At 30.1% G+C, this 19,921-nt stretch overlaps 2 protein-coding genes across 8 annotated transcripts; both read left to right on the top strand.

Moving 5' to 3' along the window:
• The first annotated feature begins 170 nt into the window (after positions 1-170).
• Positions 171-16,843, top strand: LOC146528365 (ileal sodium/bile acid cotransporter-like). Of its 7 annotated transcripts, XM_085203095.1 has the most exons (13): positions 181-402; positions 974-1,202; positions 7,746-7,922; positions 9,151-9,303; positions 9,738-9,868; positions 10,540-10,659; positions 11,579-11,753; positions 11,940-12,202; positions 12,659-12,845; positions 13,098-13,173; positions 13,862-13,875; positions 14,808-14,910; positions 15,580-16,843. In XM_085203095.1, exons 3-13 carry the CDS (start codon positions 7,760-7,762, stop codon positions 15,677-15,679), a joined length of 1,485 nt encoding a protein of 494 aa, XP_085059221.1. In that variant the 5' UTR covers positions 181-402; positions 974-1,202; positions 7,746-7,759; the 3' UTR covers positions 15,680-16,843. The 7 variants fall into 7 exon arrangements, with proteins under 7 accessions (XP_085059220.1, XP_085059225.1, XP_085059221.1 ...); XM_085203094.1 differs by lacking the exon at positions 974-1,202 and having other exon boundaries at positions 171-402; XM_085203100.1 differs by lacking the exon at positions 13,862-13,875 and having other exon boundaries at positions 14,808-14,908.
• A 131-nt stretch (positions 16,844-16,974) lies between these two features.
• Theg (Testicular haploid expressed gene) lies at positions 16,975-19,563 on the top strand. The gene is made up of 4 exons (XM_085203106.1): positions 16,975-17,712; positions 18,141-18,396; positions 18,609-18,728; positions 19,054-19,563. Exons 1-4 carry the CDS (start codon positions 17,510-17,512, stop codon positions 19,135-19,137), a joined length of 663 nt encoding a protein of 220 aa, XP_085059232.1. The 5' UTR covers positions 16,975-17,509; the 3' UTR covers positions 19,138-19,563.
• The last annotated feature ends 358 nt before the right edge of the window (positions 19,564-19,921 follow it).

Raw genomic sequence — 19,921 nt, 5'->3', positions numbered from 1 at the left:
TTCCATATTTAGGTGCCATAAAAAATATTACTAATTTATTTAATATTTGTATATTTATTAATCCAGATTAGAAGATATAAAAAAATACTTTTATAAATTATGAAATTATATTGCCTTTGGTCTGTTGAAATATCATACGTCAATTGTCAAGTGATAATTGTTATGTCAAAATGACAGTACATGAAATGAATACATCATTCATAGTATATGTTCCTTAAAATATATTTAAAAATTGATCCTATATAAAAGGACCCACTATTTTGTATAAAATTTATTGAATTATTATGCTGATTTACAACGCAATTTTGTTTTAAGTTATATTTGTTAGAATTAAGCTGCAAACGAACTCATTAAGATAATAATATTTTTAAAAAGAGGAGAAAGTTCTTATCAATTACTAAGGTAAGTTTTTGTAATAATTATTGAATACTGTACTGATAAATATAACGTTCAACAGTATATATATTATGTATACTTTTATTTTATTTGTTTTATCAATTTGTTTGCTACTTTATATAACTTTGGTGATATAACCTGTCAATAACAATTAGACAGGTTCTTTTATATAATATGGACTTCATTTAACTTCAAATTACTTATTTAATTGAGTAAATTTGCAAGTATCTAAATTTCGAGTCCTTTAAATATTTACACAGATTTTGTCTTTTGATTTAATATATATATATTTTATTAATTCTATATTTGGTGAAATTCTTGTAATTGAAATATAATTTTAAAAAAAGAACTGCAAACAAATTGATGTTTCAAAAAGGGATATGAATATATTAATACATAAAAAGTACACTTTTTATGTACAATATGTACACTACAGTTTACATATTGTGCACTTTGTTTAATTATATAACTACAAATATTAATATATCATTACTATAGTTAACACTTAACATAATGGTCTTTTTATGTTGCTTTAGCGGATGATAATGGAGCAGTGACTGACTTTAATTTTTTTTAGGATTGATACCCTTCCTTCAAGAGAAATAATAAAATTTTACTTGAACAATGTGGAGAAGGTTCACATTCACATTTTAAGAAAATAACTCTATTGATCACATATAATTATGTTTGTATTCAAAAATATATTTTAGAAAAGATGATGTTTCAAACATACAGTAGTGTGTATGGCCACAGTCTATTTTGTTTTCAGTATATTATATGAAAAGAAATTCTACAATATTATTAAGGTGATGATCACAGTCAAAAATTTAAAGAAAATTATATTTTAAGTAAAAAATTTTAAGGTTATTATATTTTCAATTAAAGTAATGTATCTAAAATATATATGTAAAAGAACAGACTCAAATTTTTGATAAAAACAGTTATTGAAGTCTAAATTACCTGTAAGTAAAATAACCTCAAAATATCAACACCCAGTTTCTTAGAATGTGGCCTTGATACACCAGTGGAGGGGAATGAATAAGGCTATACACACATATTATAAAATGTGTATCAACTATTTCCACATGATTAATGAGGATATAATAAGGATGATATTTTTAATAATCACCACAAAATAAAACAAAAATGTGACAAACAGAGGTTAGATGAATGAATACATAAACCTGTGGTTAATTGTAATAGTAATGTACATTATTATCTTTTTAACTCATCTTTTTTAAGTAAGAATGCCTGTTACTGGTTAATCCTACTAATGCTACTATTATTAATTATAAACGTGAAAGTTTATGAAAATAGATGCTTGGTCCACTTTTAAACAAAAACTACTAAACAGATTTAGATGATACTTTACAGTATTAAATTGAGTATAATATAAAAATAAGCGGGCGAAGCCGCGCGTGAGTCGCTATTACAATATAATATGTCCGTTTAAAACGAGCCTTATACTTCCAATTGGTCGTGCGAAACTATAGGTCGGCGAATGTCTGACCGCACGTCAGTGCAGTGGTAGTGACTCGCGGTCCCACGCATGCCGTCTCAATCGTATGTGATTCTAAGTTTTAGTGTAACTTTCCCTTTTATCTAAACAATATCTTGTTGTGTTACGTCATCAGATTAGGTGAGTAGCACCGAGCACGTGATCCGCGATATAGTTTGGGCTTACTTTTTGTATAACTTTGTAACATATAGATAATATTTATAATATGCGACGCTTCTGTCATTACATCTTGTTTAAACTTAAGTGCTTGTGGAATCGGCTTCTGTTTGAAAGTTTATCTCAGCTTTAGAAGTTATTACAGGTTATTTTTATAAGTAAATAGTTAAATTTGCTAATACTATAACATAAAAAAAAGTGTAATTATATATGTTAACATAATTAAATTTAATGTAATTATGTTGCGTATCGGATTTCATTATAATTGCAAATAACGTTATAAAGCACTTGTTTTTAATATCCGCTTATTATTACTTGTTTACCGTTTCGGTTCTACTAAATTAAAATGAGTAGGTTTAAAAACTACGTACTTAAATAAAAAAAAATATAAGAAACAATTTAATATAATTACAACATTACGAACTGGTTCTCAAGGATTGGTTTGTATAGAGAGATCTATAGCGAAGGCCACATCGTATAAGGGCTAGAATGTATCGTTATAGCGAGGTCTTCGTACGTGCATTCACGCGTGATTGCACGAATGTGCTTTAGTTATTCCAAGCTCTACAAAACGAGGACGAAGATCCGTTACGAAAAAGGAAAAGAAATAAAATTTTATTACCTTTTTTCTTGATATTCGATCAAATTATTGGATATTAAGCAAAAGTTGCTATTTTATATATTTTATACATCATGCTTGCAATTTATTTGCAATATTGCAATTGTTTTAATAATGCAATCAATAACTTATCTGTGTAACTGCAGTTCGTTTGTACTGCTTAATAAGTAAAGTCATATTCTATTAATAAACACGTTTCGCGATAAACATATTTATGCTTTAATATTTTTTTCAATTCAGAAGTTTATGTGAATTAAATGAAAATAGAATACACGTACTATAAATAGGTATTTTTCCTTTTGCAATTAATGTAAATCCACTTCGATTAATAACAAAATAATTATAATTATTATACGCAGAATGTAAAATGTATATGATAAGAATATACTAGGTATATATAAAGAAAATGAGTAGTACTTGCAAATATATGGCAACTTGTAATTTGTAAGACGCATTTCCTGTAATTATCCGCTTGTAGGCGCAATTTTTTTTCTAGTTCTATGTACGATCCATAAATTTGTTTTTGTTTTTCTTAGCTTCACGGTGTATCCGGTCTAAGAAGGATAGGCAGAGGTTAACTGAGATCCTAGTGTTAAGACACTCCGTTCCCATTAATACACTTACGTTTCCTACTTTCCGCAGTATTCTGGAGGCATTCCGAGTTGAGTCCCAGAACTCAATGCCGCGCTTTGCTTTATATAGACTTGTAGTGTTTATTTTTTAATTAATAATTATAGGTATTGCTTAACTGTGATACAATGTTGCAACGTACCTTAATTTACATTAAATATACATATAACGCATTTTGAAATATTTATCAAGTTCATTCACATTTCATAACCGTTTTAATTGATAGAAATGTATGTAATACTTACACTTAAAGATGCCGATTAGTGTGTAACTAACATTAAATCAATGTCCGATTTGACGGCACGGTTTTTAAAATTTAATTTTCTATATTATACATTGTTTAAACAAAAGCAACCTGTGTATTCAATACAAAATATATTGACATAAATTAACTGGAATAGTTTAGGTACTTATATAATAGTTTTCGTGTCAAATGGCGTCTTTCTTATCAAGTAAATAACAATCGACCTATTAAGTGTTATCTATAAAGATCTGAAGTTCAATGTCAGTTGTAATTACGGTTTACGGCCTAACCCGCAATAATCGATATTAAGCATTACAAAATGGCGTATGCATTTACAAAATGTGTACAGTTTAAATAAAAAATAAATCAGCTCAGGTAGGCAGAGAGAACCTTGTGTTAAGATACTCCGTTCCCCACTTTCTGCCAATTTCTAGAGGCATTGCGTGCTGAGTGGCAGAATTCAACGCCGCGCTTTGCCTCAACACCAGAGCGAAGAAATGGAAATATAAACGTATATAAATGTCCTCGAGTGGGAATCGAACCCACAACATTCGCTTTACAGTCACACCCTTGTGCCACTACGCCACGACGGTCTTCAGTTTAGCATTCAATAAATGTGATTCCTGTACCGCTAGATATTGAACTGATAAACGTTTTACAATAATGTATATTTTTTTCTGTAAGATTCTAGAAATTCGGACATGGAGTCATTATAGCTCACTTTGCACGTGCTTAACTTGATTATTAAAATAAATATTATCATTATCATCAGTTATCACCTAATGCGCAATGTCTCTTAAGTATACAGAGAATAGAGTAGGAAATAAGTATCACTTACTTCTTTCCGCTTTTCCAACAATCTGTTGCTTTAGGTAGGAAAAGGGAACCTTATGTTAGGACTCTACGTATTCCTCTTTCCACACTATTTTCCAGAGATTTTGATTGTTTCATCGTTAGAGCGTTACTTATCTCGATAACACGCTCCATCAATATTATAAAATATGTGGATTTCATACTTATTGAATACTTACTTCTATATTTTTGAGCATAGTACATCGCGGTCACCTTATTCCCGTTTCTCGTTACAAAATAGACTTATAAACTATGTTTATCGACCGCGCCTCATTTCATACTAAAACTAATCTTATAATGCATAGTATATTTATCGACGATACTTGTACCTACATTATATGATGGTATAATGTTTATTTTTTAATTAATAATTATAGGTATTGCTTAACTGTGATACAATGTTGCAACGTACCTTAATTTACATTAAATATACATATAACGCATTTTGAAATATTTATCAAGTTCATTCACATTTCATAACCGTTTTACCATTTCATAACCATAACTGGTGTAACTTATAACTAAAAGTAATGAAAAGTCACCTCGTCGAATTATCCATCTACATACAAATGATTTTGTCTTAAAAAGTGTGTTATATTTTATTATACCCGTATTGTATATTACAAATGTGAATAGCGCGGCGTTGAGATCTGCCAGTCAACACGTAATCCCTCCAGAATTCGACAGAAAGTGGGGAACGGAGTGTCTTTACACTAGGTTCCCTCTGCCTACCCTGCTGTGTGCGGGATACAGCGTGAAGCTGATTTGATTTATATTTAACTAGATAGTGTTTTATGTTGCATTTGTTGAGGTATTTTTATTTTTAAATAATAAATTCAACCTATTTTTGTTAAGAAATAAGAAGACAAATAAAAAAGGTAGGAAATCAAACCAGTTATTAATCGCAAAAACAATCGCAAGTAGGTACTTTTTGGATCTTAAATGAAATATAAGAAATCGATGTTACTAAAGAAAAATATCCCTTATTCGACAGTTCTTTACTACGATTTTTGAATATTTAATAACTTTAGGGTTAACAACTGGGCAACGGGTTCGAAAACAAAATATATTACAAACAAAAAACCCATATTGACTCTTTTTAAATGTATTCTTTCCACTTTATAACATTTAAATAGTAAATCCGTACACTGACGTCGCTACAATATTCTCGGATACAACAATATGTTTTGTTTTTGACCTTTAATTCAAGTTTTAATGCTTATATAATTAAGTAAACCTTAACGATGTAAATATATCAGATTTGTTTTATACATATTCTTAGCCCTAACACTAGGTTCCCTCTGTGTGTGGGATACAGTGTGAAGCGGAGTTAGAATTTGCTCTATATAAATTTTAAAAATTGGCCACATACTAGTTTTTACTTCGTAATGTTATGGAAACGTGAACGGGAACGTAGAAAACAGTATCTTAACACTAGGTTCCCTCAGCCTACTCTGCTATATGCAGAATACAGCGTAAAACTAAAAAAAACTGTTAATTAACGTAAAAAAAAAGCAAAACTACGTCACTTCTTTCGTCAGCGTATCTACATTACATGGAAATTGAAATACAATGTGTTCACAGTTTGACACACTAGGTTCTCTACACTTACTTCGCTGTATGGAAAAATCATAAAGGTTTTTTTATAAATGTAACTCGAAGAGCATTTTTTTTTACTTTTCTATATTTAATACTTCGATGACTATAATTAATTATATTATTTGCTTAAATATAATTGTAGTTAGCGAAGCTATAAACTCTTATCTACATTGTATTGTAACTATGTTTATACTAAGTTACTAATGTTTGAATTCCGTGTCACACAATTGTAACCAATATCCCGAAGCAAGCACCCATTGTTACAAAATTCATAAGGAGAACAATAAATTGAACATTAATCTTCATTTAGTTTTGAATCTACGTAGCTTACTGTATTTTTAAGTAAATTTTCGTTGATAAATCTTATATCTATGAATGAAAACGGCATCTCAAGATCGGTTTCCGAGTTGAGCTTGGATCTTATTTCTTAATAGATTAAAAAACGAATCTTAAATAGTATTAAAATACTTATGTAAGTTTAACGTTAATCAATAGAAACTAACAATTAAAATTCATATAAAAAATACGACTTGGATTAAAATATAATGGTTTAACTTTCTCTTTTCATTCTTTATTCATGCCGCATAAAATTTGTCGTCGCCGTGTAAATTAATTTCAGCTTAGATGTTATTGTGCTTTTAAAGCTTTTTATACACCTATTGCATTCTAATTGACTTATTTATAAAAATAAAATTAAATAGAGGCAGTCGTGGCGCAGCGGCACAAGGGTGTGACTGTAACGCGACGGTTGTGGGTTCGATCCCCACTCAATGAAATGAAATATTTATTTACATTTATATTTTCATTTCTTCGCTCTGGCGTCGAGTCAAAGTACGGCGTTGTGTTCAGCTACTCTATATACAATGCTTTCAATATTCGGTTAAAAGTGGGGAGCGGAGTATCTTAACTCTAGGCTCCCTCCGCCTACCCTGCTATACGCGGGATACAGTGAGAACCTGAAAAAAAACATTGTAAGACATGTATATTTAACAAAGTATAAGAAATAAGCTAAGGAAATTAAAATATTACATATTTCATTTCACAACCTGTCGCTTTTACTGTCACACCCTTAGGTTTCTACGCCATAGGCCTGATTTATATTTACTTAGATAGATATTTTTATAAATTGTAAGAAAACTGGGAAAACTTTATTTATTGTTCTAAAGCTAAGTTATTTCATATAAATATTTAAGATTATAAAATTATTATATAATAAATTTTCGATTAAATACCTACCCCATAATATTCGTTAACAAGCACGATTAAGAATCGATATAAGCCGCTAAGTATATTATTATCAACGGTTATCTCTACGTGACATCGAACACGACCAAAGACAATAATTTAAAGTATCTTATCAATTTTAAACTTTATTCCGTTGTAATAAGGCACAGGTGATATCGGTAAAGGTGATTTCGGTAGGGTCATAAGAAAAACACAAATAAATTAAGATCTCTTTAATTCTAGTGTTGGATCTAGATGGACCTAATTTTTAGTTAATTAGTGTTTCATATTTATTTGTGTAGCATTGTAGTAATGTGTAAATATTAATTTAGTAAATAATTTACTATATTTTATTTATTTACAAGTGATTTCTTCGTGAAAATTCAGATTCAATTTTCGTGGTCTAATATATTTACTACTAGGTATATAAATATTTAATTAATTTTAAATTATTCAACTTAATTTTTAAAATGTCTTTATTTTATTTATTTTTTCTTTTGTTACAGTGTACGTTAGCAGAATGTGTCCAATATGGCCGCTGCATCTCATAATAATATATTTATTGGCGTTATGCCCACTGTACGTGCTGTGTCAGTTAGCGCCGAACCTCCTCTCTACGTTCCCAACAGACGCCGTTTCGGTACACATGGATGAATATTACTATGTCAACGTTAATGTGACAGGTTTGTATAAAAAATAAATATATTACGGCCTGTGGAGAGAGGAGAACAGAGTGTCTGGACACTCTGGGTTCACTCTGTTTACCATATGTCGCAGTAAAAACAGTAAAGTTGAAAAGAAAATAAATATTTTTTTTGCGTTCTATACAATCGCTTTGTACGTTAGTATTCAAAATAAATATTTTGCATATGAGCTCTAACTTAACGATAACTGGAAAAGGTAAAGATAAATAATTTTATATCAATAAAATGAAATAACTTTTTGCAAAATAAAAAAGTTGTATCCTTAATTTTTTGAACGTCAAATATATTACCACCGGTTTACTAAAAGCTGGTGTCACAGACTAAAAAGAATCGCTTCGCAGATTGCTTACTCTTTTTCTTATATTAATTGAAATAAAACGAAGCCAGAATGTCAAAGTTATATCAAACAATTAATTGCTTCTAATTCTTTTCATCATCAATCATAAAACGTCGTGGCGCTGTGGCACAAGTGTGTGACTGTAACGCGACGGTTGTGGGTTTGATCCCCACTCGAGGAAGTGAAATACTTATTTACGTTTATATTTCCATTTCTTCACTCTGGTGTCGAGGCAAAACGCGGCGTTGTGTGCTGTCACTTAACACGCAATGCCTCCAGAATTCGGCAGAAAATAGCGAACGGAGTGTCTTAACACTGAGTTCCCTCTGCTTACCCTGCTGTCCCTGTGCCTATTTATTTTTAAATAAACACATTTCTATATTCTTTTGTTACGAAACTGCACGTGATATTTAGTAATATTATAGTAATGGGATATGCCAGTTGAATTTATAAACTTTTAAACCGTATATATCATTTATAAATTCAAAATACAACGCTGTCCAATATCCTATGATTTATTCATTGGTTTTCAACATGCTTAACGGTCACATACATGATTTAAACATTAGAATTTAATGATATTTGATAGAGGTCAGGTTTATTTTTTTTTTTGCATTGTTAATATTCTAAATTATAGCAGGTTACTTAGAACAGCTGTTCTTATATATTACTTCGTAATTTTTTTTCACAACCACATAGGTATATCCCCCTATTACTTATACAAAAGGAAAATTTATTATTTATTAAGAGTTCCTTTTTACTATTTTTTTAATTCAAAGACTGTATATTTAACAAAAAATCTCAATATATTATTCTTTGGTAATGCAGTACCAAGTCAGTATATAATGAACTCATCTATATTCTTTATAGGATCAAATCTTCAATTAAATGATGAATTACTATTAACAACGGCCGAAGAACATATAGCTACGGCAAAATGGAATTCAACATATCGCCTCACTGAGGACCAAGTGGCTAATAATAGATTTGAAGGCAAATTCAGAGTAGATGGACATTTTCTTGGTAAGTCTTTTAATGACTATTGGTTCATTAACGTGTGGGTTTTGTAGGAACTTCCTTCCATGCGCCACGCTACTGTGGAATGGCCTACCTGCGGCAGTGTTTCCAGGTCGATACATCTTCATAAAGTGCATCTATCTGCACCTTAAACCGGCAACGATCCTGTAGCTCAAAAATAAATCAAAACCACATTCCACAGCCATATTGAAATAAAAACTGCGATCACTTGAAATATAATAACAATTCAATATAGTTTTTTACATTTAATTGTTTTTTTTTTTTCAAATATTTATTTAAAATGTTTGAATCCATTGATTTCTGATATTTAAACAGTATAAGCATCTTTAAAAAATATATTTATTGAAAACGTCTCTACCTACCTTCTTGATTGTACTTTATAACCCCAAATAATCTTACCCCATCTTACCTTATAACAGGTAGAACCGATTTGGTAGTTGAGCTCAAACGTGATAATACTCAGCAGCCTATCAACGGAACTTTGCCTGTTATCGTGACTAGGCCACAGAGAGTCATCGATAGTGTATTTACTTCTAGCGTCGCTATTTTTGTAAGTATTTTATATATACTCTAATTTATATGTAAAAGTTTTAAATTGAGTTTTGAAACCCAATATATAGTCAGTAGATCATTTAGTGCTCAGTCGGTGCGTTGCCGCCGTTGTTGCGATTTTATACGAAACGGTTGTAGGGTCGATTCTCGCTCGAATAAAATATTTAATATTTTAATTTCCTCGCTCTGGTAACAAGAAAAAGCGTAGCTTTGAGTTCCGCCACTCAACACGCAATATCTTAAGAATTCAGCGGAAAGTGGGGAACGGAAGTTTCTTAACACTAGGTTCCCAGTTTCTTTCTGTCTACCCTGTCCCTTAATAGCCTCCGTTCCATACGCGGCCCAAGTTAACCCCGCGATCTTTCTAGCTAAACGAGAAACATAAAAAAGTATACATATAATTATAAAAAAACTTAAGTATAATGGATAAATGTATCCATTCATGTAAGGATCCATTTAGGTTCGCTATCCGCTATGCTGTCTAAGTACTTTTGAAACTATAAATATTTTATTAAATATAAAATAGAATAAAATAAATTTTATTAAATATAATAATAATAATAATATAATACTTTATTGCACAAATAAGAAGAGAGAAAAAAAAATACAAATCATTAGAAAATTAAATATGTATTTAATATTTATAATACTATATATAATACTTTACAGGTATCCTTAATTTTCATAAACTTCGGTTGTGCAATGAACTGGAATAATGTCAAAGGTGTTATAAAAAGGCCCGTAGGACCGGTCATTGGAATGTGTGGACAGTTTCTTTTCATGCCTTTGGTAAGCTTTTATTATTTTCTTAATTTTTTTATTAAAAAATACTTTTAATTCATATATTGTTTAATACTTGAATGCTTTATTTATAGTGTATCAGCTTTAAAAGTATTATAGTAATATAAATAGAATATTATGTATGTAATAAATACATTTAAAAATTTCTATTAATAAAGAAAATAAACCGGTAGGCCAAACGGGCCGAAATACACGCAAATTATATAATTAGAGGCAATTTTGATAAAAAAATGTATAAATAACGTTATCTTTTCGATAATAAACGCGTTAAGTCATGTTAGAATAAAATTTATCTGTGTAATATGTAATTTGTAACATCAATTTTTAAATCGATGCAAATTGTAAACGTTAATAACCAGTCAATTAAGTGGCATCATTCTGAACAAAAATTTAAATCAAAATGTATTATATCTGTTTAAGTGATAACAGGAACACGACAATATAAAAAATGCTGAGATGCATAGAGATAAAAAATACACATTTCTTTTTTTTTTTATTGCCTTGGAAGTGAAAGTTGTTGATATTTGTAATGTTGCCCTTAGGTTGATTTGCTAGAGACTAGCTGTAATGTATATAAGTAATTTGTGTATATTTAATTTATCTCTTTTAAATGAAAACGATTTGCCTTATCCGGATAAATAAATAAAATCCGGAAAAAACTATTCATTGGCCCGAGTATGAATCGAAACGATACAAATCTATGGCGTTCGCAGTCGATGTCTTACTGACGACCAATATCGACTATACTTTTTATATAAATTAAATTTTATGCCTCGGTAGGTATATTATAAAAACAAATTTATTTTACCTAGCGGCTCGGTATTCACATTTCCCGGGTTCGACCGCTATACAATTATTTTTAGTGTACCCATCTTAATAAAGCCAAGTAAAATATTTACCCTTTCAGATATCATTCGGGCTAAGTTTCCTTATTTTCCCGGACTCCCCCGCTATGAGGCTCGGCATGTTCTTCACGGGCGTGTCCCCGGGCGGCGGCGCGTCTAACATATGGACCTTCATTTTGGGTGGCAACTTGGATTTATCTTTGACAATGACTTCTATTTCTACTATAGCTTCGTTTGGTAAGTAATATTATGTGTAGTATTTTGAATTTTTATATTTTTTTTATATTTGGATATGGTGGCACAGTTACTGTCCGTAAACGCAAAGGGTTCGATTCCCATCCGGGATTTGATATTGATATGAGTATTAAAAAGATGGTACAGCGTGAAGCAAAAAATAAATAAATATAATTTCTTTATTTCCAGGCTTCATGCCAGCATGGCTGTTTTCACTTGGCCAAGTCGTATTCGCCAATGCTAATATAGTAGTTCCGTACACTCGTATAGCAACTTTTGTCGTTGGCCTCATAATACCCTTGGCTATTGGCCTAGGAATGCAAAGATTTACGCCAAGATTGGCTGCGTTTATGGTTAGAATTCTGAAAGGATTTTCTACGACACTGTTGTTGTTCATCATTATATTCGCCATTGTCACCAATTTGTATATCTTCGAGCTGTTTAATTGGCAGGTTGGTATTGTTTTTTATCATATTAGTTATGTATTTTTATGGAGTTTATTTTTTATATTGAGTTATTTTGTTATTGTAAACCTAAATAATTATTTGATTTATACCTGTTTCTTTATTTTTTGTCTAGTTTTATTTTTTATAACACAGTTTCCTTTTATTTTCTTAATTTTATATGATATTAGAAAAATCACATTTCATATAACAATTATGTATTTACGAGGCGGTCTTGGCTAAGGGCAAAAGCGTGTGAATATAAACGCGACGGCTCTGGTTTCGATTCCCACTCGCGGGGAATGAAATATTTAGTATTTTCATTTCCTCGCTCTGGTAACAAGACAAAGCGTGGCGTTGAGTTATGCCCCTCAACACGCAATACCTCCAGAATTCTCTCTACCTTTGTGTGAATACAGCATGAAGTAAAAAATAATAATCACATTAAAAAACATTTGTACACAGATAATAGTAGCGGGCATGGGCATCCCGTGGTTAGGTTACGGGTCGGGTTACGTGCTCGCGCGCTTGCTCCGCCAAAACCATCCCGACTCACTCGCAATATCAATAGAGACGGGCATCCAGAACACTGGCATTGCCATATTTCTGTTGAGATACGCTCTGCCACAACCCGAGGCGGATTTGACTACTGGTATGATTTTGTTTGTTTTGTTTAACACTATATTGCAGTACGGTTGACGAGTTGTGGCTGCCCTACAGTTAGGTTTTCAAATTATTAGATATGCAGAGTAGAACTTAGGATATAACATTAAATATGATTCAATAATGTTCTAACTCCATACTATTATTTCTCTCCAATCAATAATAATTTTATTGAAAAAATAAATTTAAAAAAAACCAACGTTTACACGTAATTAATTCATTATAAATGGTATATTTTTAGTTGTCCCCGTGTCAGTGGCCATCATGACACCAGTCCCGATGACAGCAATTTATATTTACCAAAAAATAAGTTCTTGGTACGTGTTTTATATATATTACTGTAATTTTTTGTGTGTGTCAAGTGTTTTTAATATTTTTTTTATTTGGGCAACATTATATTTTTGGGGAAATTGTTTTATTGGTTTAAATTTTTTTTTATTGATGCAATGATTGTGTTTTGTTGTTTGGGTTATTTTAATGAAACTTTTCCTAAATTCGCATTACTATATTAATCATTTATTATTCTATTTTTTATGTGAAGAATTTTTTTAATTTTAACAATAACTAAATTACAGTTTACTATTGCATACTTGGAATATTTGTTACTAAATATGATATTAACGTTGAACTTATTAATTAAAAAATTAAATACTTCAAAGTTTTGAGTAAAAATATAGTAAGTTATCTTTGATATATTTTGAGATATTCTCTCTTTCTTATAAATGAATTAACATACAATTACGTATGTGTACAATAATTTACATATTTCAAGTTTCCGCTATATAACAAATAATTCAAGTCTGTTGAAAAGAATAACTTTTTACTTATATGTCAATAAAATTAATAAAAAAAACCTTATCATGTATAGTTTGCTTAGTCGTGGGTTCGAATCCCGCGTTTCAAATCTTTAACACACCAATATTATATGTTATTTACTTAGTTACAACAACTAAGGCATAATTTTCTATTTTTCATAAAATGTCATCATTCCCATTCGCGCCATAGCTGGGGGTGTACTCGTACGTATTTACATACAAATACTGGTGGTGGGAAAAAAAGCTTGGGGAAATGTTGTGCTTGCTTTTTGGAACATGAGAAATTATTATATTCTGTCCTTTATTGTGTTTTTGTGAACTGTTTAATTGTTTGTGTCTGTGCAAGTTTTTTGGTTTTCTTTAATCACGACATTTTTGAATTTCCTGTTCAAAAAGACCGAAGATTAAAACTATGATCAGCTTGCTCTAAGAAAGGTACTAATACTTTAAACTTGAAAATGAGATGGTATACTACTTGCCATAATAAAAAAAAGAGGAGATTTGATTAATATTAAATTTATCGTATGCGTATTGTCATCTTAATATTCTAAACAGTTTTGTTTTCGTTGATATTTCATATTTCAAATGTAATTTCTTACTTTATATACTTGCTTACAAAAAAAAATTACATTGTCACCGCAAGTTTGTTTGTCATAATTCTATTTATATCTTTGTTATAATTATTTATTATAATTTACGGTAGCAAAAATTGTACTGATAAATAACTAAAATTGCCAAGTCATTCTTGCTATTTTTTTCTTTTATCTTACATTTATTTTTCTTTATTTTTTGTTCCGTTTCAAGTGTATTTGTTTTCCTTTTAAATGTTTTATTTCTCATGTTCCATTTAAATTCTAATGTAGATATTAAGTAATTACTGAAATAGAGCCCAATATCTGTAGTTTGCAGTGATGAATTGAATTTTTGTTGATATAAAGTGATGAAAATATTTTTTTATACATTTACAAAATTATTAATGTGGCTTGATAACTTAAGAACTTATTTTGTCTCCATAAATTTTGAAGTGGATAAAAAAATGCCGCTTTGCATGATTCAATAATATGAAATATAAATATAAAATAAAAGCTTTTAACAGATTAATATGTAGTTAAAACTATTTTCTTATAATATTCCAGCGTCAGAAACAGAAATGCCCACAAAAAAATGCCAGATAACCTCCACCCAGTATCCGACATCGAACCCGGCGTCGTTGCAACCATTGATGTCAAATAGCCAGGTGTAATACTTGTTTTTATATATATAAGGGTAGACCCAAAACGCAGCTCTACCCGCATAAACTTGTCATATTAAGTTAAGTTATACAAAATCTTTACATAAATTTTTGCCTATATGTTATTCTGATATATAAACTATAGTACTGGAAGGTTTAACCTAAATCTGTACTTTTTACGTGAAAATGGCAAGCATCCTCATAAGTTTTCACATTTATAATATTAGTAGGACAGGATGTCAATTATATAAATATTGCCAGTACAAAAGTATGTTTTATAATTAATTAAAATTATTATTTTAAATTTTGCGATTGATGTGATAATTTTCTAGTGATATTTTACGTTATATTTGAAATTTAATAATATTTTATTTTAAATGTTTTTCTACTCCAAACTAGAAACAAAAATTCAAACTATAAACAACAGTTAAATAAATCAATCATCATCATCAACCATGATTTGACTATTTTACTTAAAGAGTTGCTTAAATTATTCTTTTTCAGTAAAATTATATTTAGAAAAATACTTTAGCTGCTTCAGCATCAGAACTAACTTTCTTATGCATTTCTAAGCAAACAATATATTGTATTTATCCAAATACATATTTTCAAAGTTGATTCCATAACACTTCAGGCTGTCATACTAATAAGTAATACCTAATTTCATTTATCCATAGGAGGAGACTGGGTCGACATCTTCGTAGAATTATCATGTATCCATTCATATATTATATTCGTACCCGTTATAACTACCGTACTACACACTGCCCTGCGTAAACTAACTAATATTTTTTTGGTACTAAAGAACTTATTGCTTACTATAAGAAAAAATGTTTTGTTAAATATTTAAGAACAAATTTGGATTATTTATTGTCTATACTTAATTATTTTCTAAGTATAGATATGTAAAAATTTTTGAAATTTTCTATGTATATAACTATTTAAAAAAAATAAAAATGGCAAAGCCTTCATATGTTTTGGCTCAGTATTGTCAATTAGAAATGTTTTGCGACATTCCCGTGGGACACATAGCATAAATGATTTGTTTTAAATTATTTAAACTATAAATTATTTTACTATGGTTTTTAACCGCGAGGTGTAACTGTCAATTCCATATAAAGTGTTCACCTATAAAAAATTGGTCTAAATTTAAACTTTGCCAGCTTTTGCCAGTTGCTATTTACATATTTCTGTCATGTTTTTTATTATACATTTTTATAAACTTGGAATTAAAATAGAAGGGATTTTTAATGTAATTTTTAATTATAGGATAATATCCATTTATATGATTATGGTGCAGATATTTTACATTATTTGAGTTTAAAAACAATTTATAAATGAAATTGTTATTCTTCTGTAATAAAATAAGATACACAATAATTAAATAGAATGCCCTTGTTTATGATATTGTTTAAAAATAAATACATTTGTAAAAAAACTGTTACTGAACGAAAAGTATTTATAACCTTAACTTGAGAATGTTGAGTTGTGGGTTCGATTCCCACTCAGGATAATAAATTATTTCTTTACTCTGGTAGGAAAACAAAGCGTGACTTTGAGTTTCTCCACTTAACATGCAATGACTCGAAAATTCAATTACTTACTTGTGGCCTACCTTGATATAGATGGTATACAATGTAAAAATATATAACCCTTATCATAATAAAAAATTTTAAACAGTGTCATTCAACAATTATTGTCAATTAACAGTTCCGAATACAATTTAAAAGAATTTTTGATACATTTGTATAAAAGTTTATAACGATTTCTTGTATTTGCTTTTTGTAAATAATTCACATGACTGGTTTTATAGGTGAAACAGATGTGAATAAAGTGTGTTAAAACAAATATTTATCAAAAAGATTGTTGAGATCAGTATTGTATTGTGAAATGTCTATGGGTTTGAAAAGAAAATACATGTGTCTATAGAAAATTATAAAACAAGTTTTATTTGTCCTTTCACTTTTTTTATGATGTTTAATAAATTTAGTATATAATTAGATCCTATTAAAAATCTCGCCATATTTTTGCTAAATTTGATGATTCTAAATTAAAATTCAATTTTTTTTTAAATTAACAAGAATTATAATTGTAGGGTACTTTCATCATTTTGCAAGCCTTATATATGCTACACAAACCGGAGCATAAATAGCAATAGCTTTTTATTGCGTTGACTTAGAAGTTTGTTATTTTCTTTACTTCAAGGGACTCCAGGCCTGAATGATTGATATTTAATGAAATTATAAATTCTTCGATTCACTTAGATACTCGATCCATTCGTGAACAAAATTATATTGTCAAACGGACAGACAAAGTGATTAGTGGTCTATAAACGTAAGGATTTTGTCACCAGAAGCCATACAAATGCGAGAATATTAAAAGCTTTTTTTTATGGATAATATTCAAACTGTTTTTGTAACTTTGTACCAACGAGATTAGTCAATTATAAATTAATTATTCCAGTAAAAAAACAAAATGTCAAAGTTGTCAAAAACAACAGGCAATGGGAACACACATTAAAGTATAAATAAACAGCAAAATGTAATTCCAGTCCATCCCACATTTAATATAACTCTCTGATTAGCTAGCAAATATACCACAGCCATCATGGGGAAGCCAAAATACGATCCACCTACAACTACATTTCCATATAAAATACAGAGAAGGTTGAATATTTTGAGTGTTCCGAGAAAATATATTATAGACACGGGGGAAGGCATGCCCGCGTTGAACCCTAGAGGTATAAGAAAATCTGCGTTAAATAGCCATATCTCGGACAGAGTTAATGATGTTTCATGGCCTTATCTACGGTAAGTGGAAATTATTGTAATCGACATACCTAACATAACATAAAAACTGTTTATTTCACACTAGAAAATTACATATTCAACAAATAAATTCGTACAAAAAAAGAAATGTGAAAGGGCGGCCTTATCACTAAAAGTGATATCATCATCGCTCTGGTACCTTATTCTGGTCTTAACACTAGATTCCTGCCTACCCTGCTGTAAAGCTAAACAAATAACTTGACAGATTGACATTATTGTTTTCCTTATCTAATCGAAGTTGGTTTAAAAGAGGCACTTTCACGGAGTAAACTATTTTATTGCTTCACACGCACTTATATACGGTGTTAAATTATATTAGCTTATAACATAAGTACACGCTGTATACCGAGAGAACAGAGCGCCTAACACGCTTCGTCCGCTGCCTCTACAACATAGTTTTTCTATTTTAGACGTTTCCTAATAATAAAACGAATGTACAAGCATCGATTCAGCGCCGAACGTTTAGAACGCATCGATCGTATGATCGAAGCCGCCAACGCCACCTGCTACTCAAAATTAGCAAACTGCGTCCTCGATCTCAAGAAACAAGACACTAAAGACTTGAAGAAAAAGAGAGGCTGGACGGAAAGCGAGTGGAAAAAACATATGGACTATATTGGCCGGATGGCAGCACCTAAAAAAGACTTTAGACCACCACCACTTAAGGTTTGTTTGTCTGTTTCAAAATCTGAAAAGTTATTCACATATTTTTACACCACGCCTCAAATTTAATAATATATTAATGTAATACAGTTCTCCTGACAGTCTAACATAAGGTTCATTCCTTTCTGCTTAAAAGTAGCTTTTAGATTTTTACATGACATTTACCAACTATATACTTCTATTATTTGAAATAAAATTGTGTGTATTGATTACAGAGAGGTCAAGGCAAGCCTTTGGAATTATTGTTGCCAAGAATCAATCAAATTTGTCATTTCCCTGAGTTCAAAATATATAGAAGGTTATCAAAAGAAAAATGGTATAGAGATCCAGTAAAGGTAAACTGTCTTTACCCTATTTTATAATAGAAAACCAAAGAATTTTTTATGGAACAAAGGTGTGACTGTAACGCGACGATTGTGGGTTCGATTCCCACTCGAAGAAGTGTACTATTTATTTACGTTTATATTTCCATTTCTACGCTCTGGTGTCGAGGCAAAAGCGCAGCGTTGAGTTTTGCCACTCAACACGCAATGCCTCCAGAATTCGGCAGAAAGTGGGGAACGGAGTTTCTTGACACTAGGTTCCCTCTGCCTACCCTGCTGTGTGCGGGTTACAGCGTGAAGCTGATATTAATTGATACTACATTAATTTTACTTTTAGGTCCCACCAAACGCTCTAAAGTATGTCATAACGGATAGAGTAAAAAAGCTAGCTGCTCACAGAGTTATATCTCATATCTTCTGAGCTCATCTGACCTCAAGAAACAAAAAACTAAAGACATGAAGAAAAAAAGAGACTGGACGGTAAACGAGTGGAAAAAAAATATGAACTATATTAGTCACATTGCAGCACCTAAGAACTCCGTTAGACCACCACCACTTAAGGTTTTCTTCAAAGTGTTACAATTAATGCGATTTTGTTACACTCTCGCATTTAGAGTTGAAACACTATGTTCTACACTATCCACCCATTTTTATACCACGCCTGAAGTTTGATAACATATTAATAAATCCCTTTATTGATATGATTTTGATAAAAGTGCAGAACAAATTGACCTAACAGTTTAATTCAGTTTATTCATATTAAGTAATTTACAATTCTATTTAACTAGTCAATTTATTTAGTCATTGTAACAAAACAAACATCATACAATAAACAATAATCATTTAATTTTTGCTTTTTTGTTGTTATATAAGATAATTTTATACATTTTTATTTTTTTTTTATATTTTAATTGCAATGAGTAATGAAAAACAATATTGTTGATTGCAAATTATATGAGACATCATCGTGGCGTAGTTAAGATATACGAAATTGGACATAATAGTTGTAAAGTTGAACTCTGGGATTTTTAAAAATTTCATTTAATTTCCAAGAGGTGTCAACCATCACGAAAATATTAATTCGTTTTCTTATTTTGTAATCAGAAAATATATATGGATATTATGATCTATAGCAGGTTACTTTGTGTAGGACAAATATTTTACCCTTTAAAAATTTTTATATCCTAAACACTTCTTAATATGCG

The sequence above is a fragment of the Heliconius melpomene genome, chromosome 19 (genome assembly GCF_056956725.1).
Source record: "Heliconius melpomene rosina isolate 202511_hmr_F chromosome 19, ASM5695672v1, whole genome shotgun sequence".
Taxonomy (NCBI): Eukaryota; Metazoa; Arthropoda; class Insecta; order Lepidoptera; family Nymphalidae; genus Heliconius; species Heliconius melpomene.
The sequence above is the reverse complement of the archived record's forward strand: the minus strand, read 5'-3'. Positions and strand labels throughout refer to the sequence as shown.